Source organism: Asterias rubens, chromosome 13 (assembly GCF_902459465.1).
Source record: "Asterias rubens chromosome 13, eAstRub1.3, whole genome shotgun sequence".
Lineage (NCBI taxonomy): Eukaryota > Metazoa > Echinodermata > Asteroidea > Forcipulatida > Asteriidae > Asterias > Asterias rubens.
In genome coordinates this window covers 6,925,348-6,950,360 of record NC_047074.1, presented here as the reverse complement: position 1 = coordinate 6,950,360, position 25,013 = coordinate 6,925,348, and the positions used below count along the sequence as shown (strand labels likewise).

The 25,013-nt window shown below is 41.4% G+C and overlaps 1 protein-coding gene across 1 annotated transcript; it reads left to right on the top strand.

The window, feature by feature from the left end:
* Positions 1-3,079: 3,079 nt before the first annotated feature.
* On the top strand, positions 3,080-24,992 carry LOC117299014 (sodium/potassium/calcium exchanger 4-like). Its single transcript, XM_033782430.1, has 12 exons — positions 3,080-3,089; positions 3,325-3,513; positions 5,465-5,614; positions 6,962-7,203; positions 8,109-8,293; positions 13,401-13,545; positions 14,616-14,729; positions 15,499-16,065; positions 16,988-17,196; positions 20,793-20,946; positions 22,618-22,785; positions 23,417-24,992. Exons 2-12 carry the CDS (start codon positions 3,327-3,329, stop codon positions 23,621-23,623), a joined length of 2,328 nt encoding a protein of 775 aa, XP_033638321.1. The 5' UTR covers positions 3,080-3,089; positions 3,325-3,326; the 3' UTR covers positions 23,624-24,992.
* The last annotated feature ends 21 nt before the right edge of the window (positions 24,993-25,013 follow it).

Sequence of the window (25,013 nt, the reverse complement as noted above, 5' to 3'; positions counted from 1 at the left end):
TTGCGAAAATGTTAGAAAAAACACCCTTGTCGCACAATTTTTGTGCTTTCAGATGCTTGAGTTGGAGACCTCAGATAAGATCTCTTATTCAAATCAAATGTTTGAGTGAGAAATTACTTCTTTCTCAAAAACTACGTTCCTTCAGAGGGAGCCGTTTCTCAATGTTTTTTATCAACAGCAACCCATTGCTCGTTACCAAGTAAGTTCCTACATGGTTTATTTTGAGTAAATACCAGTAGTGTCTAGTGCCTTTAAACATTATAGCAATTGACTAATAGAAAAATGGATAGCTCATGTACGAAGCAAGCAGTTTCTCATGGGTTTTCTTTGGTGATGAGCACTGGATCATAGGCATCTCGGACTCTCTTCATTAGTTTAGTCGCATGGTCACCGAGCAAGGCTTTATGAATATTGGGTGTCTAGATGGGAGCATTTGAAAAACATAATGTGACAAGTATATCACAGAAATATTCTATATTCGTTATGAATTTTACGACAAAAATAACTCCTAGGAAGGCTAACCTTGACATTATATTATATAAGTGTGACGTAGACCTATACGTGAAAGTTCGCTCTAAGCCACGACCAGAACACACTGACTGCCCCGATCGGATATGCTCAGCTATTTCTTCGTTGATGATTTTATTCAAGAACATTTTGAATAATTGGACTTGGTTTTAAAGGCACTGGACACTTTTGTAATTACTGAAAAATAGTTGTCAGCATAAAAATAAATTTGGTATAACGAGCAGGGGAGAGCTGTTGATAGTGTATTAAGCGTACAGAGAAACGGCGCCCTCTGAAGTAACGTAGTTTTTGAGAAAGAGGTAATTTCTCACTCAAATAATAAAAGACTTCAGCTGAAGCTTTTTTTTATGTACATAAAAGCACACAAAGTAATGCAACAAGGTTATTTTCCCCTTTTTTTCTCTTGCAAATTCGATGACTAATTGAGCCAAAAATGTTCATAGCTTGTTATTTTATGCATTTGGGATACACCGAGTGCGAACACATGGTCTATGACAATTACCAAACGTGTCTATATAGTGCTTTTGTAACAGAATTTCTTCATAGATGAAGGTCTAATAATTATTGTCAGAATCAATTAAAACTGTAGTAAGAAACGCTTCTGCTCAATGAAATTGGTGATTTTGATAGAAATTATGCCAGAGCACAGGCGTGGCGGTTTTTTTCCGGGACTCTGTACGGCACTGTCAATTGACTAGTTTATGTTTCGCTTGCTGTGCGCAGGCATCGCATGACGTAATGTTACCGTATTTGGTCATTCGGAAAACTGAACAAGGCGGGCGCGCATCAAATACGCGCGCTTGTGACGCAATGACCAAAATGATCACAAACAGTCCTCAGATTATGACGTCATAATAACGTGTAGAATGACGCAAATCGCGCATGCGGCGGCGCGGTCTGCGTACAAAAACAAACTTGACTTTTAATGTGGCATCATTACCCTAGTTACAGAACACACAAATATTGCCACAGACTAAACGCTATTTAACTAAACTAACATCACACTAGAAATCAAATAAATTATTACAAACGTTATTAAACACTGCACATCATCATGGGGCCGTTTGGTTGCCACTTCACCGGCCAAAGTGGTGATCGTTATCACAGGATGATTTGTGGGTGGTAAGGTTAGTTTTTAACATCAGTTTAATTGCGATATCATAAGATATAAGTTTTTGTTCTGTTTTTGCGTAACACTAACGACATGACTATGTAAGTTATAGTTATATTTTATAGTTAGTATAACAAACGTCAACATTGAAGATAGCAACGAAGTTATACCCGCAGGTTTCTTTTTATAATAATAAGCCGCGAGTTAATAAGAATGACAGTAACTAGTTTTTTATTCTACTTGCAAGAAACTTTACCTTTGAATTGTTGGATGTTTTCCCCATTCGAATTGTTAGTATGTTTTCCACACATAGTGTGCCTTGTTATTTTACACCAGAATTGAGTTGAGCCTGCCGATCTTGCGATTTGTTTGGGATATTCCAAGCTCGTCACATGACATGCAGGCAAAACGTTATTGCTGATTTCAATTCACTTCATTTGCAACAGTCAACTGTAGGCCTAAGCCTATACCTGACAGTGCCGACCAAAATGACATCGTGGTATACCGAGCCTAATCGAATGGAAAATCTTGAATGTATATGCGGTCTGTACTACAATACAGTTCGTATGTTGTGTACAGTTTCACCAACAAGCTTGTCAATTCTACAAACTTAGACATTCCCTGATCTTCGTCTGGATCTGGATATTATTATACTCCGATAAAAACGGATACCCGCATCGCATCGCATCAGAGTTTACTTCTCTTTGATTTGTTGATTTGCTAACTTGTTTGATTTATTTATTTTTAATCTTTAGACTTGATATGTTTGACAAAAAACACCGATCACAAATTGAGTTGGACTTAACTTTTAATGTCGTGAAATGCTCTCATTTGCTTTTGTTTTAATGTTTTCAAAATGTGTGATTTTAAACGCTTTTTGAGTGCAATCTCCTATTTATATTATAATTATACTTTATCGTTGGCAATTTTATACATGTACTGTTGTATTTTACCCCGACAGCCACTGTCCAGTGTGTGTAATCACTGTGTATGTCTATTTAAAATAAATAAAATAAATAAATAAATTACGACCTCGCTCTCAATGTAACATCCATTGAATGAACATAGTTGAGACAACTGTGCAATTTTCATTTTCTACGATGCTTAAAATTCTCTTGTCGGCCTCTTGTACTTGCATACGTTCAGATAAGCCGTTCACCCAATTTGTATTGTTTTCATTGTTATTATAATAAATTTGTTCATTATTATTTATAGCCTTTTCTCTCTTTCACTACTTATCTATCTACTTTGTCGTCTTCAGTTAGCCTCGCACTTTTATTCTTTGTATTTTGTCGTCGGCATTTTGTAATGTCATTGTTAGTTTTGTCTGTCTTGTCCTTGTTTCGTCATCGCTGCTGTTTGTTTGTTTGTGTGTCTGTATAAAGGCTGTTGTCTACAAGCCTCGGCTTACTCTAATGCTCTAACAGCCCCATGCTCGTGCTCCTCTCTTGTACGTAGTTAATTCTTAGTTGTTTATTTATTATGTGCTTTTACTTTGTATCAATTTTGAATAGTTTTTTGCGGTTTTGATTTTGTTACCTTTCTATCTGATTAATTCTAAAATTGAACTATTTTCCAAAAAGAGTATGAAATAAACGTCATATTGACATTGACATTATTAATAATACGGAATGCAAACAACATACAAACTGTATACTAATGATTGTGTGTATTTGTTGGCACAGAAATGAGATCTACGGAGTTGTACCCATGTCTACCACAAAGACCCATGGGCACCAGTGACATCATGCTTACCAGGCCGAATACCAAGAAACTCGGTACAAGATGGTTGGTTCGGATTGGTATTCTCTTTGGTATTTTTGCAACCTCCACCCTAATCTTCGCTTCATCTAGTGTGGGAGCATCTAACGCAGGTCAGAATAAAAAAAATGCGATTTTCTTTATGGTTTGCGGTATTCACTCCGCAGTGCAGTATAAAACGATCCTATAAGCTTAAGTGGTAGTCCCAGCCAATTTTCAAGACAAGTTGTTAATAAGCAGGACAGATCTTTTAAGAACTGAGAAGTCTCCCGAAAACCCCGAAACATCTATACTCCGCGATAGTAGAATATTTAGCAAACAGTTGTTTAAAGAACAAACTGTACCTTGCAAGAAGATACACACATGTTGTTACTACAAACCACATATATATTTTGTACCACACCTTGAAATGTCTCATATACAGCAGAAATGGAAATACACATTTTTCATATTTGGATTCTTTGCAAAGTTTCAAAAGATGAGTGTATTACTTGTAGGCCTATTTGTATTACGGGACGAACAAGGATTCTAGCATCACTGCTATAGTGAGATCAATTGCAAGAGTTGCCTTTATCACTAGCTGTTGATTCATTGGACTCATTCAGGCACACCGTTGGTAGGGATTAGTTCACACAATCCCTTTTTACTTAAAGAACATCTTAATACTGACAGCATAATGCCCTATAGGGATAGTCTTCTCTTATTTACACGCAATAATATGGATTGTGCAGATTGATTGATCTTATGGGATCACGGTAGCAGCACACTATAATGTGTAAATACTTACACCTAGGTACACAATCCGACCTCAATGAAACAGCATTGCAAGATATTCTGTCAGTAGTTGTTAAGGACATTCTATTGATTGGAGTATGTCAATTACAACAAGGTCTACATATTGATGATTGCGAGGTGACATAATTTAGTGTAGGTCTACGACTGTTTCTTGCTCACGGACAACATACAACAATGTAGTTTGTCTGACAATACTTTATTATAATTTGACAGTATATGCTGTCAGGTTCATCTCCTTTTCGGTAATTAAGGAAATATCATGTGTCTTGGAGGAAATCTTGTCTGGATAATGTGTCTTGGTTTTACTAAAGTCTATGGAGATAGGAGCTTATTGGTGCAAAGGATGCGTTATAAAATAGCACTATTTTTTTTAGACAACTCAACCACACGTCCTATTCGTTTTCGCTTTGGCTCGCTAGTCAGGCGAGGACCTCCAGGCCACTAGCTAACTGACTAAACTTCAGCGTATATCTCTGATCTTTGTTATCTTTTTAGGGTATTTTTTCTAGATTGAAAATAACATTTATTTAAATATTCTTCATTTCCGTATGTTACCTCTAAATGTGTCAAAGGCCGGAATCATAAAAAAAATAAACAGTTGTAGAAATTGCAAGTTGTAATCGAAATTTAAAAAATGGTGGTGGGGAATATCAAAAGTTATTAAAAAGGAAATGATTATTTTTGAGCTCATTTCCTTATGAAGGATCAACACGTTTTCTTATCAGATATGTAACCTGGGGAAATGTTGAAGTTTGACGGAAACAACCTTCTTTTGAAAGCAAGACTGTAAGGATTGAAAAGAGGAATGGAATTTCTGCTTTTCAGTGCTACCAATGAAAATATCATCGCAACTTTCTCATCGATTACAAAGTGGGCACCAACGTTTTCGCATTGGACCTCATGACTATTGCCATTTTGCCAATTGTACTAACCCACAACCCGCATTTGAAGTTGTTTTCAATGGTTATTTGTTTTATAATAATACTTGATGTTAATTTTTAACTCATGTTTTATGAATGACTCTTTATTTGGTACAGTAAACCATCCCTATTAAATATACCAAATTAAATCAGCATTTGATAGGGGAGACATGAAATTCCTCAAAAATGTTATTCCATAGCTTTAACCTTTTACTGTGGCCCACAAGAACTAAACGTCAATGTGCCCACCCCAATCCCACTCAAACCCCTTCCCAACCCCACCACAACCCATTGTACAACCCAACTCTACACTAATGTTACTTTTCTTGTATTTATTTTACCCTGATAGAGCCGAGCCTGTACAACACCAGGCAGCTTCTGAGTACTGGAGATACCAATGCTACAGTTGTCGATTCATGTAGCACTTTGTATGAGGTGAACCATGTTCCTGCGTTATTCGTCACCATCTATATCATTCTCATCTTCGTACTCTTCATATGTAAGTCAACAATTAATAGATGCATAATAATTATGAGACATACATTTTTAAAGACACTGGACACTATTGGTAATTGTCAAAGACCAGTCTTCTCTCTTTGTGTGTATCTCAATATATGCATAAAATAACAAACCTGTGAACATTTTGAACTCATTGGTCGTCGAAGTTGCGAGATAACTTTGAAAGAAAAAAAACCCAGTTGTCACATGAAGTTGTGTGCTCTGAAATGCTTGATTTCAGGACCCAGAAATGTAATTGAGGTCTCGAAATCAAATTCATGAAAATTACTTCTTCTCGAAAACTACTTTCTTTCAGAGGGAGCCGTTTCTCACAATGCTTTATACTATCAACCTCTCCCCATTACCCGTTACCAATTAAGGTTTTATGCTAATCACTATTTTGAGTAATCACCAATAGTCTGTGTCCACTGCCTTTAAGTTAAGTGATTTAAAGGCAGGAGGAGGTACGGACGGGCGTTTTCCATTAATAGCGAAATAGACAATCAAACACAGTATAATTAGATTATCTACGAATACAGGCATTGCATTATGATTTGACATGACAAGACAACAATACCATACAGAAATCATACCACATTCAGGCAAGCAAGCCCATAAAAAACCGAGCTTGAACACATCACTATCGTCATGAGTGTATTGAACACTTACATGTGCATCCTTTAGTCTTCAAGACAATTGCCGTATGCAGTACCATGTAGTCTTCTATTTATAAAATTTATTTTGAGTGTATTGGCAAATTTGTTTAATACAAAGTGACCCTGACATTTTACATATGAACCGAAATGAATGCAAATCTGCTGCGAATGTCATGTCGGATTTAAACGTTTTGGAGGCAAGCTTGGATGGTGCTATTATATTTATAAAGGAAGCAGATGTGTGAGTGGGTATCTTAGACAATGCATCCTGTGTAGACATGGTTAGAGGTCAGTACAGCGCATCACAACCCACGGCTTTCTTATTACAACACTGAAAGCATACCAAATAATAATAATAAATCCATAAGAAAAATGGCGTGTTTATGATTGGTAAGGTCAGGAGGGGTCATTAGCAGTGACGTCATTGACGTATGGCCGAGTAATGAACCGACAAAATTATATTAGAGATAATAAATAAAAACGCTGTGAATGACACACCCATGTCCCTATTATGTTTTAGCGTGTTATCATGTAGTGTACAAAATATTCTTTAAACCGATCGATAAGATGTGTCCTGTGGATGTTATATGAATAAAACCCTGAAGACATAAGTACCAATTGCATAAAACCCCTATGTGCAGCGCCTTTATATTTATTCTTTTGTTAATGTGTTATGCTTTTGTTACTTGCAGCGCTAGCAATTATCTGCGATGATTTCTTCGTACCTTCATTGGAGGCAATCTCCGAGAGATTGGAGCTTTCAGAGGACGTTGCGGGCGCCACATTCATGGCTGCTGGATCATCCGCCCCAGAGCTGTTCATCTCCATCATAGGGGTATCTAAAGAGAGTGATGTTGGAGTGGGAACTATAGTGGGCTCAGCTGTCTTCAACATACTAATCATCATAGCCCTAACCGCTGCACTTGCTGGCCAGGTAATTGAAGATAAAAATGAAGGATATTTGTTCATGGGTTATCGACAATTTGTGTATCATCTGACATGGTACTTCAACTATCTGTGCATAATTGCCCTGCTTGACAACATCCGAGGTAGAATGGCGATCTTAGAGAGTTTGGAGCTTTTAGAGGTCATTGCTGCATGGCTCTATTAGTTGTGTATAGAGTGCTTTGTGTTTTTATAGAAAACTGCAAAACTTAGTCCTACTAATAAAGAATAATATTAGTAAACACTTCTATGGCGCTCTACAATGAACACAGCGCCTCACAAGAAAAACAAATTAACATAAGTAGAAAATACAGCAAAAGAAAACAACTACATGTAGTTGCACTCAGTGGGAAATAAAAACGTTTTGAGAGACCGCTTGGAGACCGAAGTAGACACTGCTTCTCTGACATCACAGGGCAGTTGGTTCCAAAGCATATAGGAGCTGTATTGAAGAATAAATTGTCTTTTCGAGAATTATTGAGCAAGAATTAAGGATTATTTGGCAACTTACCCAATTAAGCGTGTGTACCTGCTGACCTTGTTGATGGAAGGTTTAATTCAGAGCTTGTACAAAAGTATTTTTATTAATTGCTATATTGGTAAACCCGCCTCCACGTCACCGAAATCCATAAGGATTTTAATATTGAAAATCTACAGTGAACTAGCTACAGTGCCACTCGCGTGTTTTAATAACTAAAGGAAGCACGCCCTATACATGTACACGTAAACATTTTGGGCTCTAATGCAATTTCAGCTATGTCTAGCAACTTTTATAGTGTCAAGTTTTACCTGATTTTCACAAAAATGTCCATAAAACCCCTAAAATGCCAGAATATGGTTCAATATGATTTCAGCTGATGCTCTAATACTTGCCCATTCTTATGATTGTCACAGGTGTTGAAGCTGGACTGGCGCCCATTGGTTCGTGACTGTATAAGTTACGGTATATCCATCATCTGCTTCATCATCTTTGCATGGGATGGCGTGATTGAAATATATGAAGCAATCATTCTTCTAGGCCTCTATGTTGCTTACATTGTTCTAATGAAGCTTAACAGCAGAATCATGAACTTGTCGTGGTAAGAAATTAATAATCACATTCATTTATTAAAACAGTGTAATGAAAGCCGCGAAAGGTGATTTGGTTGCAACTGGTCTTATATACGACTCGAGACACTCTGTGTTGACTTCATCCAATCTTAAACGGTTCAGCCGGTCTTAATTGATCCAGCCGGTCTTAAACGATCCAGCCGGTCTTAAACGGTCCAGCCGGTCTTAAACGGCCCAGCCAATCTTAAACGGCTCCATCAGCCGGTCTTGGCCCAACCAGTCTTATACAACTCTAGTTGGTCTTAAGCGGCTCCATATTTGGTCTTAAACTTACCCAGTTGGTCTTAAATGGCTCCAGTTTTTGGTCTTAAACTGTTCCAGTAGGTCTTAAACGGCTACACTTGGTCATATACGGAACTAGTTGGTCTTAAACGGACCCGTGTGGTCTTAAACGGACCCAGTTGGTCTTAAATGGCTCCAGTTGGTCTTATAAACGGACCCAGTTTAAAAGAAAAATTAAAAATTTTAATTTTAATAAACGTCACGTTAAAAAACATGAACATTGTTTTCCAGTGTGCATCTTACAATAAAAACACTTAAAGGAGATAAAATGGTAAAAAGAAAGGAAGAACCATAAAAAGATAAACGGTACAAATTACACAGAGAAATTTACAACCATCAAAAAAGAAAAAAAAAAGAAAAAAATACAAAGGCGACGACCAACAAATTAAAACCATCGAAGGTAAAGGAGCAATTTAAAGGCACAAGTACAAAGGAGGCCTACACAAACTTTCAGTGGATGCCAGCGAACCAGGACAAACAGAAGATGGAAAAAAAAAAAAAAAAGTAGGTTTGGGTATTTTAGGAATCGGTATGACAGTTGAAGTTTTCCAAATTTTTGGAATTATGTTATAGTCAAGAGACCACTGAAACAGTCTTTGAAATACAGAAGACAGTTCTTGATAGCAGGATTTCAGAATTCTCCCAGAAACGCCATCAGGACCTGATGCCTTGTTGCCCTTGATACGCTTGAAGGTTTTCTCAATCGTTTGAACGCTGAGCTCAATCCTATTTGAGTCGTTTACCTGGCTCCGCAGATCGTCGCAAAGGTTGTTGTTGATTAGGCGAAAATCAAAGTCATCAAAACGGGTGTAGAACTGATTAAGTTCATTGGCGAAGGTGCTAGGGTCACTGGATGGAATAAAGGTGTTGTTTCTCTTACCAATTCCAGTGATGGACTTCAACCCTGCCCAAGCTTTTTTGGAGTCGTGCTGTCTGAAATTGTCCTCGATGGTTTTGCCATATTTCTTCTTGCTTAGACGAATATGTTTAGTTATTTCCCTCCGCACTCTCCGCTTTTCAGTAAGATCTCCATCACGGAAAGCTTTATGTTTCCTTTCCAGAAGGCAACGAATATCTTTGGTTATCCATGGTTTGTTGTTTGGAAATATTTTATGTTCCACCTCAGGAATGACCAAATTTTCACAAAACTGAAGGTAGTCGACCACTGCTTCTGTAGCTTCATCAATAGTGTTATGGCCGAAAAAAACATCCCAATCTGTGCATTCAAAACATCCTCGGAGAGTAGCAGTGTTTTCTTTTGTCCACTTCCTGGTTCTTACGATGGTAGGTTTTTGTTGTTTCAATTTTTGTTTATAAACAGGAAGAAGATGAATAATGTTGTGGTCAGAGAGGCCGAGACCAGCCTTCCCATGTGCCTTGTGGTCAGAGTGGCCGAGACCAGCCTTCCCATGTGCCTTGTGGTCAGAGAGGCCGAGACCAGCCTTCCCATGTGCCTTGTGGTCAGAGAGGCCGAGACCAGCCTTCCCATGTGCCTTGTGGTCAGAGAGGCCCAGACCAGCCTTCCCATGTGCCTTGTGGTCAGAGAGGCCCAGACCAGCCTTCCCATGTGCCTTGTGGTCAGAGAGGCCGAGACCAGCCTTCCCATGTGCCTTGTGGTCAGAGAGGCCGAGACCAGCCAGCCCATGTGCCTTGTGGTCAGAGAGGCCGAGACCAGCCTTCCCATGTGCCTTGTGGTCAGAGAGGCCGAGACCAGCCTTCCCATGTGCCTTGTGGTCAGAGAGGCCGAGACCAGCCTTCCCATGTGCCTTGTGGTCAGAGAGGCCCAGACCAGCCTTCCCATGTGCCTTGTGGTCAGAGAGGCCCAGACCAGCCTTCCCATGTGCCTTGTGGTCAGAGAGGCCGAGACCAGCCTTCCCATGTGCCTTGTGGTCAGAGAGGCCGAGACCAGCCTTCCCATGTGCCTTGTGGTCAGAGAGGCCGAGACCAGCCTTCCCATGTGCCTTGTGGTCAGAGAGGCCCAGACCAGCCTTCCCATGTGCCTTGTGGTCAGAGAGGCCGAGACCAGCCTTCCCACGTGCCTTGTGGTCAGAGAGTCCGAGACCAGCCTTCCCATGTGCCTTGTGGTCAGAGAGGCCCAGACCAGCCTTCCCATGTGCCTTGTGGTCAGAGAGGCCCAGACCAGCCTTCCCATGTGCCTTGTGGTCAGAGAGGCCCAGACCAGCCTTCCCATGTGCCTTGTGGTCAGAGAGGCCGAGACCAGCCTTCCCATGTGCCTTGTGGTCAGAGAGGCCCAGACCAGCCTTCCCATGTGCCTTGTGGTCAGAGAGGCCGAGACCAGCCTTCCCATGTGCCTTGTGGTCAGAGAGGCCCAGACCAGCCTTCCCATGTGCCTTGTGGTCAGAGAGGCCCAGACCAGCCTTCCCATGTGCCTTGTGGTCAGAGATGCCGAGACCAGCCTTCCCACGTGCCTTGTGGTCAGAGAGTCCGAGACCAGCCTTCCCATGTGCCTTGTGGTCAGAGAGGCCCAGACCAGCCTTCCCATGTGCCTTGTGGTCAGAGAGGCCGAGACCAGCCTTCCCACGTGCCTTGTGGTCAGAGAGTCCGAGACCAGCCTTCCCATGTGCCTTGTGGTCAGAGAGGCCCAGACCAGCCTTCCCATGTGCCTTGTGGTCAGAGAGGCCCAGACCAGCCTTCCCATGTGCCTTGTGGTCAGAGAGGCCGAGACCAGCCTTCCCATGTGCCTTGTGGTCAGAGAGGCCCAGACCAGCCTTCCCATGTGCCTTGTGGTCAGAGAGGCCCAGACCAGCCTTCCCATGTGCCTTGTGGTCAGAGAGGCCCAGACCAGCCTTCCCATGTGCCTTGTGGTCAGAGAGGCCGAGACCAGCCTTCCCATGTGCCTTGTGGTCAGAGAGGCTGAGACCAGCCTTCCCATGTGCCTTGTGGTCAGAGAGGCCGAGACCAGCTTTCCCATGTGCCTTGTGGTCAGAGAGGCCGAGACCAGCCTTCCCATGTGCCTTGTGGTCAGAGAGGCCCAGACCAGCCTTCCCATGTGCCTTGTGGTCAGAGAGGCCGAGACCAGCCTTCCCATGTGCCTTGTGGTCAGAGAGGCCCAGACCAGCCTTCCCATGTGCCTTGTGGTCAGAGAGGCCCAGACCAGCCTTCCCATGTGCCTTGTGGTCAGAGAGGCCGAGACCAGCCTGCCCATGTGCCTTGTGGTCAGAGAGGCCGAGACCAGCCTTCCCATGTGCCTTGTGGTCAGAGAGGCCCAGACCAGCCTTCCCATGTGCCTTGTGGTCAGAGAGGCCCAGACCAGCCTTCCCATGTGCCTTGTGGTCAGAGAGGCCGAGACCAGCCTGCCCATGTGCCTTGTGGTCAGAGAGGCCGAGACCAGCCTTCCCATGTGCCTTGTGGTCAGAGAGGCCGAGACCAGCCTGCCCATGTGCCTTGTGGTCAGAGAGGCCGAGACCAGCCTTCCCATGTGCCTTGTGGTCAGAGAGGCCCAGACCAGCCTTCCCATGTGCCTTGTGGTCAGAGAGGCCGAGACCAGCCTTCCCACGTGCCTTTAGGTCAGAGAGTCCGAGACCAGCCTTCCCATGTGCCTTGTGGTCAGAGAGGCCGAGACCAGCCTGCCCATGTGCCTTGTGGTCAGAGAGGCCGAGACCAGCCTTCCCATGTGCCTTGTGGTCAGAGAGGCCGAGACCAGCCTGCCCATGTGCCTTGTGGTCAGAGAGGCCGAGACCAGCCTTCCCATGTGCCTTGTGGTCAGAGAGGCCCAGACCAGCCTTCCCATGTGCCTTTTAGGCCTTTCCGATGTTGCCCTAAAATTTATCCAACATTTTATCTTTCCTGGTTGGAACCTTCACATATTGGTCATAGTGAGGAAGTATATTACTTAGTTCACAGTGATTGAAGTCTCCCAAAACAAGCTTCACCGCATCAGGAGCCCGTGTTTCAAGATTATTTATAAGTTCGGCAATTTTATACGAAGCAATATCCGCAACTGCAAAAGGGCTTATATAAACAGTTGTCACAAAAATTTGGTTAAATTCTCTTGGAAGGTAGTGGGGTCTCAACCCAACCGTGAGTAGTTCAATGTCAGGTGAGCATAAGCGTTCTACAACAGATACGTTGGTACACCAGTTCTTGTTAACATATATACATACGTCACCTCCGATAGATTTGCCAGACTCTGCGGTCCTGTCCAATCGTTCAGATGAAAAACCATCAATGCTCGTATCAAAAGTGGTATTCGTGTCGTTGAACCAGGTCTCGCTAAAGCACATTAAACAACTGTCTCTGAATTCGTAGCGGTAGCTTGTGCAGGCTTTCAGCTCATCAAGTTTATTTCTGAGGCTCTGAGTGTTGCCTAAAACAATTGAAGGTAGAGGAGGGTTGTATTTTCGTCGGCGAAAACGGCTCCAGTTGGTCATAAACGGACCCACTGTGGTCATAAACGGACCTAGTTGGTCAAATGGACCTAGTTGGTCTCAAACGGACCCAGTTGGCCTTAAACGGCTCGTATTGGTCTCAAACGGCCATTTGAAGGATAAACGCGCTCGAGTTATATGTTTGCTTAAACTACTGGGATAACAGCAATTACATTGAAGCTTATCGAAAAGCCCATACATACTAGTACCAACAGATGAACCATTGCTCCATGGTTGTTATTTATGAAGAAAATCATTCAAATGATACCCACCAACATACATTCCATTCTCACCAGTTTAGTTGCCCGCTCCTTATATGTTAAACAAACTCATCTTTTTCTTTGTTCGGATCGTGCAAAGATCGAAAGGATTTGCTAAGTATGATATTGGTTTGATTTATTATTAGCAAAAGATGCCGTCGAGGTCAAGTGGAGCCCATTGAGTCTGGGCTCGGTCAAGATGACATGGCTGGATCATCAACTAAAGTAGTAACATCTGGAGACGAGGCATTCACACCAGCAGTTCAGCTACAAAAACATACATCTGTTCATGTAAGTTACCTTATTCATAACATAAGGGCATGTCCCCTTGTTTTCAAACATAGCAAGAGTTTGTAGTTTTAAGGTATTTATAGCAATGTAAGGGAGAACGTAAACAAATTCTTCTCTTAAAGGCAGTGGACACTATTGTTGATTACTCAAAATAACTGTTAGCATAAAAGCTTACTTGGTAACAAGCAACGGGGAGCTATTGATAGTATAAAACATTGTGAGAAACCGCTCCCTCTGAAGTAACGTAGTTTTCGAGAAAGAAGTTGTTTTTTTCAGGAATTTGATTTCGAGACCTCCGATTTAGATTTTGAGGTTCCGAAATCAAGCATGAAAGCACACAACTTCGTGTGACATTGGTGTTTTTTCTTTCATTATTATCTCGCAAAGTCGATGACCAATTTTGAGGTAAATTTTTCACAGATCTGTTGTTGAGATACACCAAGTGAGAAGGCTGGTCTTTGAGAATTGCTAAAGATGCCCAGTTATGTCTGGACACCTTCTTGTCTTTAATGTAATAATATATGTGTCTTAAAGACATAATATAGTGTCTTTAAAGCCAGTGGACACAGTATTGTCCAAGGCCCACACTTCGTGTATCACAACTTATATATAAAATAACAAACCTGTTAAAATTTAGGCTCAATCGGTCATCGGAGTCGGGAGAAAATAACGGGAAAACACACTCTTGTTTCCGCGCGTTTCGCCGTGTCATGACATGTGTTTAAAATAAATCCGTAATTCTCGCTATCGAGAAATGATATTGTTTTAATGTTTTCTCAAAAAGTAAAGCATTTCATGGAACAATATTTCAAGAAAAGTCTTTCACCACCACCTTCTGTATAAACCCTGTAAATTATTTGTAAATCTGTGAACTTTTTTTTTCTGTACCGAAAGTGTATAACGGCTTTAAAGCTTAATTATTTGTTATTACAATTTTAAGTACATGTAGATGTATCATCACCAATATCCGATATTTTTGTGAAAATTCCTGATCATCACATCAAAATTTTAAGCGGAACTGGGAAATGTTGCAGTATCTGTGTTTATGACGTGTTTCCTATTGTATACAGAGTGATAGAAAGATGTCTGTGATATCCAACAAGTCTATCGCAGGAGTACCACCATCAGCTTCCAATAAGCATATATTCCATCATGTCAAACACGGAGAACTCGCCGCTAACTTTGTAAGTACAAACTCAACCATCCAAACATAAACGGGGGACCAATTTTGTTATATGTTGTAAGCTGATAGGTATGAGTTTGAGATAATGGCAGGCTTTTGGGACGCTTGGTGGCAGCAGACTTACCAGGTACAATCCATTGTTCTCGGTAATGTGCGCACGCTCAGAACTACGTAAACGATAAATATTTACCTGTTAAGTCTGCTGCCACCTAGCGTTCTAAAGTCTTCCATTGCCGTGAGATTACCTCTGACTGAGAGAAACAAAGAGTAAACAAACCAACTTTACATGAGTTCTATTAACTTTGTAAAAAATTGTGGGCTGGTGGAAAGACGAAGATTTGTTTGTTTGTTGTTGAGACTAGACAGTTGTTTATAAATTTATTATTATATAAATATCATGTTACATGATTTGAAATACCGAGCCGTGATATTTACCTGTTCGGTTTGGGCCACGAAAAACCTCCATTTCTCAAAATGACTTTGACAGTTGAGGGTTAAGGTTGGGAGGTAATAGGGGATAATAGGCCCACGCATATTGCCACCATTTATCAACAAAATTGATATAACAATGTTGATAATTAATAATTTTGTGTTTTTGTTTGCTTTTACCCTTACCTTCCTTTGTTGTTGTAACTTGCACTTTGTTATTACTCTTTTCTGGCCTTTGTTTTTGCACCATGTCTCTCTGTATATGTAACCCAACCCTACATACCCCTACCTTCATACCTTCTCGCCTGATACATACCTTGCGATGCATTGCTCATATTTAGACATCATCACAGAATGATGTGAAGCGACAGAATGAAGACGATTCCCGATCTGGATCCCATTGTGGGGGCCTAGGTAGCAGAATAGGTAGCTTGGCGGGAAGCGTCATAATGGAACAAAACGATGACAATACTATACAATACCCCGTTGGTCATCACTATGGTGATATCAAGCGATCCAATCAGGCAGCAATTCATGAAAATGACGTCACAAGCAGTAAAATTGTGATTGGTGAATCGCTTAATGGTTCACAGCCTTCCAGTCCGCAGAGAGATATAGCATTTGAAGTGGATGGTGATGCTGGGAGTGTAGGTGGTATGTCGGCCGAGTTTGGTAGTAGTTCCCGCCTTATTGTCCCATCTAATGGTTTTAATGATGCCGATTCCGGTATTCATAGTGCCCAAGGTCCTACCCCACTAATCCCTGATCCCTCTGACCCATCCTATGTGCACTCTGATCTTGAACCTTCTGCTCTCAAGGCAACCACGAGACACTCTTTTAGTAATGTGCATCACGAACACGTTGTGCCACCACAAGACGGAAACCAACCCAAAGAGAAAGTCATTGAGGTAAGTAAAGCATCAATGAGCCCAGCCTATAGACCTTTATCACGGGACAGCCATCTTGAATTTCTCCCATTGATATCAATGTTACCAAACCGAGGCTGGAAGAACAAAATAGTCTGGTTCCTATTTGCAAAATGATTATTAGCATTTACTATTGTTGGAGTCAACATGAAAAAGGTCTATATTCTGCTATGCAATCAGTCTTTGTTTTAGATTGAGCGTAAATTGATTGATTAGAAATACATGTCTCGCTGAAATATATACTCCTATAATGGGGAACAACATAATATGGCAGAAATAACAAGTAATTCTTACAATTTTGTTTACTCTTCTGAGATTGACATGCCTTGAAATGATCAATACCTGTATGTTTGAAACATGAGCGAGCAGAAAACATGATTGCACGATGGATGAGCAAGCATTATTGTTTTCATCTAGAACTTTAAAGGCAATGGACACTATTGTAAATTACTCAAAATAGTCATAGCATAAAACCTTAATTGGTGTTGATGGTATAACACATTTTGAGAAGTATCTCCCTCTGAAGTAACGTAGTTTTCGAGAAGTAATTTTCCACGAATTTGATGTTGAGACCTCATAATTAGATTCTGAGGTCCCGAAATCAAGCATCTGAAAGCACACAACTTTTCTTCCAATCTCACAACTTCGACAACCAATTGAGTTCAAATTTTCATAGGTTTGTTATTTTGTGCATGAGTTGAGATACACCAACTGAGAAGACCGGTCTTTGACAATTGACAATAGTGTCCAGTGCCTTTAAACGGTCGTCAAAACACCGAGTCGATTTTAAGGCATTTCCGGCCAGTCGTTTTTGGGTTGGCCATGGGTTGTCCGTCGCTTTGGGTTTTTTAAAAGTCCAATTGTAGGATGCTACAGTGACATTTTGTGTTTTCTACTTGATCAGGAAGATGAAGAGATAGAGGAAGAATTGACTTTGAAACCTATCCCGTGTCTGCCAGCTATAAGCATGTACTATCCGGACCGTACTGAAGTTCTTCAATCACGATGCGGATGTCTTCGACTCGTACTCAAATGGGCAATGTTCATTGTGAGCTTCCCTTTTATGTGTGCGTTTACATGGACCATTCCTAACTGCAGTAATCCTAAATACAAGTAAGTCAATGTCACTTGTTGGTTTCTATACCAGGGGTGCGTTCCAGCTGCGCACACGTTGCCAACGTTTGCTCACGTTCGCCAACGTTTGCTCACGTTCGCCAACAATTTCCAGTGGAACGAGTTGTGCGCCGCCACCGACCGTTGGCGAACGTTGGCAACGTTTAGGCGAGCGTACTTCTGAGGTCTTGGCGGGTGGTTTTTAAAATGGCGGACACGCAGACAGTATGTTTTCTTGTCACGAACATAATTACAGTGTATTTTCGATGGTTGATTGCAGATTTGAAGTAACTAAGTTATGATTTACAAAAGAGGTCTACATACAGAAAACTATGTTGAAAAAATAAAATTAATAAAATCTTCATTTCATCAGGGCGCCGCCATGCTGACATCACAAAGTCCGCACCAATCGTTCAAATGATGGAAAACGTTTGCGCAAACGGTTGCAATATGTTTGCACAATTACCGTGGAACGCATCCCAGCAAACGTCTATATCTAATTTCATCCATCCCCAAAGAACTATTATACAATTACAATATAATCCTTGGAAGTATCCGCAGCAGGATTTTCTCAGAACCACTATCTCTTTATTCCAACCCTTACAAACCAGTTGTATAGCATAAGTCCATCGCATATCTCTCGATACCCTTCATTGCAATGACGCATGGGCGTCAATCAGGGTGGGGACAGGGGGACATGTCCCCCCCCCCACCTTTTGGAGGGTGGTGGATACAATATCAAATGTCCCCCACCTTTTTGACCGCCTTTATCATGAAGCCCAAGTTTTGCACTGTGTAATACGAAACCTTGTGTCCCTATGTGGGCATTAATCCTGTGGGCAAAGGATGACAAAATATCCCCCCTCAAATTGGCCCTTTCATAGATTGCATCACGCAATCCCGGTCGATTGCATCCCGGGCCCTTAATCGGGCCCGCACCCCGAGCGGTAAAGGCTTCTCACACGCATGCTCCATCGTTGACAGATTTGCACCTCCCCCTTGAAAGAGTGGAAGAGACGTGTACCCCTACCCCACCCCACCCCCTGTGGGGGACACAGTATAAAAAATAATGTTCCCCGTGTTGTTTGACCACCTTTATCATGAAAGTCGTGTTTTGCACTGTGGAACTGTGGAGCACTGGAACACAATATTCACACAGCTCATTGTTCTGTTTCGTTTGCCATTTGGCCGCTAAATGGCCTAAAGATTGCACCACAGAGCATCTATAAAAACAACGTTTTCCCGGGCCCTTGAGCGGGCCCGGACCCATGCCGTAAAGGTTTCACACTCGTACGTGCTCACTCTTTGACAGTATTTCCCCCTAAAACTTGGTTCATAGATTCGCACTTGGAGATGCTGTTAACCCAAAGGGTTCTACTGCTGCTCACATTTTACAGATGTTTTGTTCCGTTCTGTATGCCTCTTATTGGCCTAAGATTGCACCACAGAGCATCTAGAATGCAAAATTTTCCCTTAAGCGGGCCCGGAACCATGCCGTTAAGGTTTTACACTCGCATGCTCACAAAGAGACAGTATTTCCTCCTAAAACTTGGTTCATAGATCCGCACACAACCCAAAAGGTTCTACTGCTGCTCACATTTTACAGATGTTTTGTTCCGTTCTGTATGCCTCTTAAGATTGCACCACAGAGCATCTAGAATGCAAAATTTTCCCGGGCCCTTAAGCGGGCCCGGACCTATGCCGTCAAGGTTTCGCATTCGTGAGCTCACTCTTCGACAGATTTCCCCCTAAAACTTGGTTCATAGATCCGCACTTGAAGATGCTGTCAACCCAAAAGGTTCTACTGCTGCTCACATTTTACAGATGTTCTGTTCCATTCTGACAGATTTGCCCCATAAAACTTGTGTCTTAGGTCTGGTGATGATAGGGATGAAACGCCGTCTGAGCATTAGAATGCAGAAACAATATGGATATAACGAAGCTATAACTGAGTTGCTTTTTAGGTACAATAACCATGATAGCAACAATAGGTGCATCATAACTTGAAATAGGCATTAAATTCCAACATCTGTGAGGGGGGAACATCAGCCCTCAGATTCACTAGATTGCACCAGAGAGCATCTACGGGCTAAAACAAATCCCGGGGCCCTAAAGCGGGCCCTGGACCCCACGCCGTAAATGTTATGCCCCCCACCTTTCAGTTTTAGTTTTAGTTTTATTAGACTTTACACTGGCATAAAAATATAGAAATACAAATCGATACATAAAGAAATAAAGAATCAAATTAGCTATAAAAAATACCAATGAGTGACGAGGAGGAACAGGTGACCAGCACCTCTACAAAGCCGTCCTGTCACAAGAAATGTCCCCTGAAACCCACCCCATAGCAAAAAACCACCCAACCCACAAAAAAAAAAAAAAAAAAAAAAAAAAAAAAGAAGGGAGCGCTTTAAGGCGGGACTGACAATTACAGACGACAAGAAGAGCAATGGCAGTGCGACACCCAAGTGCAGACATCATCCGCTGAAAAGTCAGATGCAAACTTGTCCCTGTAAAATTGGAGAAGAAGAGTCTTAAATGCTGACAAGGACACGCTAGATCTGACCGACAGCGGAAGCTGGTTCCACATGGGGACAATCCGCTGAAAATAAAACGACTTATGGGATTCTGTTTTACAACGAGGAACTGATAATTTGAAGGGATCAGAAGACAGTCTAGTGGCAGGACGGCCCTGTGTAACATTAAAACTTACATATCTATTAACATTTATGTCAATTTGACCGTAATACGGATTGACGCCCCTGCAATGACGTCAATATGGCGACGCTTTGTGTTGAATATGCAGCGTCGATGCGTTTTTGCTATTCTGAACGTCCTCTTTCACATCATAACATCAACTAATTAAGTACTCATTTCAACTCCACCTGACTGTGTTATCAACCACCGGAAACACAGTATAATTATGATCGTGACAAAAAATAAAATATCGTGTGGTTGTCGGCCATTTTAAAACCACCCACCAACACCTCGGATAGAAAGTGCGTTCGCCTATGAATGCCAACGTTCGCCAACGATGGCGGCGCACAATTCTTCTACTCGATATTGTCTGCCAACGTTGTCAAGATTGTGCAATAAAACGCATCCTAGACATACTTGTTATTAATTTGTCGGTGTGTGGCCTAGCAGAATAATTATAGATGGATTGCACGTGACGTCATTGACCGTCATCTTTGATGACAAACAATGGAAAGTGCATGTGTGTGTAACGCGCTGTGCACGATTCATTAGGGAGGTTTGGATGCACGTTACGTGAGCAAATACGTGAACGTGAACGTCAGAAAATGTCGATGTAAAAATCTCATGTTTTAACCATACGTGAAGTTACAATACCATTTCTCACGTCAGGTACGTACGTGCAGAAACCATACGTGAGCATGCAACAAGCCCAAAGTGGCGACATCACCTAGAAACGACACAATTTTCTGACGTTCACGTTCACGCTTTTGCTCGCGGAACGTGCAGCTAAACGCGTGCACGTTTCATTAAAAACGACTGGGTAAAGGTTAATACAGCCTGGGTAAATAAAGTCAAGTCTTTATCCATAACCAAAATGTGTATATTTGTTTATTCTTTAGGCGTTTGTACATGGTATCCTTCTTGATGTCAATCGTATGGATTGCAGGATTAAGCACTGGTATGGTAACAATGGTTGAACGAGCTGGCTGCATACTGAATATAGACCACTATTTCATGGGACTGGTCTTTGTAGCAGTTGGAACAAGTGTGCCGGTAAGTTTAAACAACGCTATGCGGAACACAAAGGGGCACGTTGCCTTGGAGTGGGAGAGTTAGTCTATGAAAAGCGTTTGAAACCGTTCTGTTACAAAATGCAACGATGTTTTAAAAGTAGAATATAACGGGTGCGTTCGATTAGCCTCCTTGGGTCTACCCCGCGGTGCTCACTCGGGTGAGCCCTTGACAAGAGCTAAACGAACGACCACTCACCGCTCTCGTAGTGGCGTCGTTTACCTGGGGCCAGCCCCAAGTGTCCCACTCCACACGCAGGGCACTGGGGGCAGACCCGGGTGAGCCCCTGGAATGACGTCAAAGCTATTCAAACGCACCGGTGGCAGTCCAGGGTCGACCCATGGGGAAGCTAATTGAACGCACCAAACGATCTACACAAACATGCCTCAAAATTATTGCGTGACTCCACAAAATGGCATGCCGTGTTAGTTCACGACATAATAAGGAAAACCATGCAATTTCGAAGCAAATTTATGTTGTGTGGATCTAACCATTTCGATTCTATAACAAACGGTTTTCAAACGCTTTTTTTTATACATACAAACTCGCCCGATCCAAGGCAACGTGTCCCTTTAAAGTCCGCTATATAGCTCATTGCCCCACCCCTACTCTAACCGTCTAGTTGGACCACTGTCAAGAATTATTTGTATTATTTGTATATGAACGATTCAGCTTTACAAAGCGTTTGTATTTGTTAACCTTGGCTCCACTGACGGTCGAAAAGTCAACATCTCATGTTCGAGTCTTCCACATTCAATTTCAAAGCAGCTCGAAACTTTTAGGACGAACAATTCTTCTGAAGCTCGGTTCACACTTCCTGCGAATGCGATAAGAATTTTGACGTCACAAATTTGCAAGGATGATTCTCAACAGTTGAGTAACGTGTTCAACTGAGAAAACAGGCCCGTTAAGTCAAAATTAGCTCTGCAAGAAGAATGCATCCGGGCTTCATGTAGATTCCCCCCCAAAAGTTCTACAATACGGTGTTCAATCCAATATTTAGCAGGAAGTATATGAAGAAGAACAACGCACAAGCCAACAATCTCCACTCTAGATGCCCCGCTGCCAAAACATGGGATTCGAACTGCCTCTCCGGGCAACCTCGGTAGTCTAGTTGGTAAGACACTGCAAGGGTCGTGGGTTCGATTCCCACCCGACTAATATGCCTGTGATTTTTTTCACAGGACTCGGGAAAGTACCGAGTATACAGTGCTAACACACATCGGTGTATGGGTAAAACCAAAGTAAATAATATCCACTCGCCTTGTTTATTGGTTATACTCCTCTTTGAACGATTGTTTGTACAGTTTTCATGAAGTATGGAAATAAATGTAAGTTTGAATTGAATTGAAATTGAAAATGATGAACAGACTCGTATAGGTAGACTAACCTCATGGACCTTCGTCACGCTGTCACCATCTTGGTCGTGTTCCCTGTTTCCATAACAGTAATGAATGCTAACATTCATTGCGCATGGCACTAGACTATTATTTCGTCCAGCCTCAGTTTGGTCAATGAGTTGGAATGAAGTCAATCAAGATGACCACACCTTGACACAGGACAATAGTAGCCCGTGTATTAACTTGATAATGTACATCATTCCTGCATGGTGTTATTGGTGCTGACATTGTTGTATTCTTCTGTTTGATTCAGGATGCATTGAGTTCTATTTTGGTTGCCCGTGATGGGTTTGGTGACATGGCTGTATCCAATGCCATTGGATCCAACGTCTTCGATATCAATCTTGGCTTGGGACTGCCATTCTTCATCCGCATTCTCGTCACAAGCTCACCCATCAACTTATTGTCGGAAACGGATGAGGTATGTAGTAAACTGTTTGTTTGTTTGTTTGTTTGTATGTTTGTTTGTTTGTTTGTTTGTTTGTTTGTTTGTTTGTTTGTTTGTTTGTTTGTTTGTTTGTTTGTTTGTTTGTTTGTTTGTTTGTTTGTTTGTTTGTTTGTTTGTTTGTTTGTTTGTTTGTTTGTTTGTTTGTTCGTTTGATTAATTGTTGAACATTGGTCCATGTCAGGCATAATTCTATATCATATTTCCAAATGCCAGCAAAGAGTTAATTGAAATGACTATAAATCTCACCAAATCATGTTGAATACCTGCTTAATATTGTTAACAGTAAAAACGATCTTTTTTTCTTCCTTATACGTCTAAACTAACACGGGGCGCCGATTTGTGGAGCCAATAGCTTTGGACTCCATAAAATGGCCGACCGTGTTAGTTCACGACGTATAAGGAAAACCACGCAATTTCGAGGCATGTTTGTGTGGATAATAATGTTCTACCTGTTAAAACACCTTTCCAACCATAACCTTTTATAACAAACGAGTTTAAACGCTTTTCATAGACCATCTTGCCCGATCCAAGGCAACGTGTCCCTTTAAATGATCTTGCTTAACCAGAATACTTATGGTTGTTTCCCTGTGGTACGATTTAACAGATGATGCTTGCTTCCGGAGCATTGTTAATGACACCACATGCCAAGTTTGGTTTCATCTTGCTAGCTATCCTGTTCTTCACTCTTATCGTCTTCTGTGGAGTCCGGTTCCAGCTCAACAAATTTGTGGGAGTATCTTTCGTCATGTTGTATGTGGCATTTATCGTATATGCCTTACTTCAAGAGTTTGTATGCAAGTATTCGTGCTAACAACATACTTGCCCATTGTCTTCACTACTACTGCTACCGGATGGCAGTGTCAATAACATAATAATATATACCTGTATAGCTGTGTGATTAAAAATGAAAACCAAGACAATCAGAAAATTTGAACTTAGATGGAAATTGCACCTTTATAAAAAATAACCGAGTTAGTTAATCATCTTCACGAGTTACGATCAAAAACACTGTGCTTTCCACCATGAATAAGCGTATTGCGAAGAGTTCTTATCGAATTGAAGTCTTTTGGAACGCTTGGTGGCAGCAGACTTACCAGGCAAAATCCATTGTTCTCGGTAGTGTGCGCATGCTCAGAACTAATCAAACCCACAAAGAACAATTAATTTATTGAACAAGTGTGCTTTCAGCATGATTCATAATTGCACTGTCTGACCATTATGAAACTAGCCACGATCAAAAACACTACGCTTTCCAACGCAATGAATTAACAAACATTAACAGCTAGGTGAGATTTTTACATTATTTTTTATTCAAAAATAGTTATTTTCCACGTGAAACGAACAAAATAATTTTTGGCACTCACTTCCTACATACACCCATAGCAAACCACTATTGATTTAAGGTAGCCAAGTTTCGTGGTTTTGTGTAGGTCTTGAGACGTTAAGATGCGAATAATTCTACAACACGGTTTAAACTAGCTTTATTACATTGCACAAAAGGATGTTACGTCTCAAGCTGTGTATATTAAAACAATAGATCTTCACAAATTTCTGATTAATTTGACATTAGTTTGTGTCAGTAACGTTTAACGAATTAGTACAGCGACTGGTTTCGGTGTGTTCTGTTTAATACAGAATTAATGTACACTCATTTATAGCTAACAATGACAAACTCATTGACTTATTTTTTTTGTCCAATATTTTCTTTGACACTAATAATGTTTCTTTTCGATTGTGAAAGATATGCAAAGTAATTTAAAGGGATATCGTTTCAATATTCCACCAACGCAATATTTATCAGTACAAATTGATATATATGTATTAAAATTGAACAAAGAGAGTGATCATATTGAAGATATATACCACTGTAGTTGGAAGAAATCACCTTGTAAAATATTATATAATGATGAATTTTAGTAGGTTTGTTTTGATACTGCATCATTTGTGACGGCACTCCAATGCACAATTTCAATATTATGTTTGGATATAAAAAGATAAAGATCTTAGTGTGAATTTTGTTGTTTGTTTCCTTGAAGGTGACTATCACAAACTATCCCTATAGAATCATTCCTCTTCCAGATCTCACTTGTTGAATAAAACAAACTGACATTAAACAATGTGTGTAAACAATAGTAGTCTGTGTCTGATATATTTCCCACTGGGCGGGGGCTGGAGGTGGAGGGGGGGGGGTTAATGGTCTG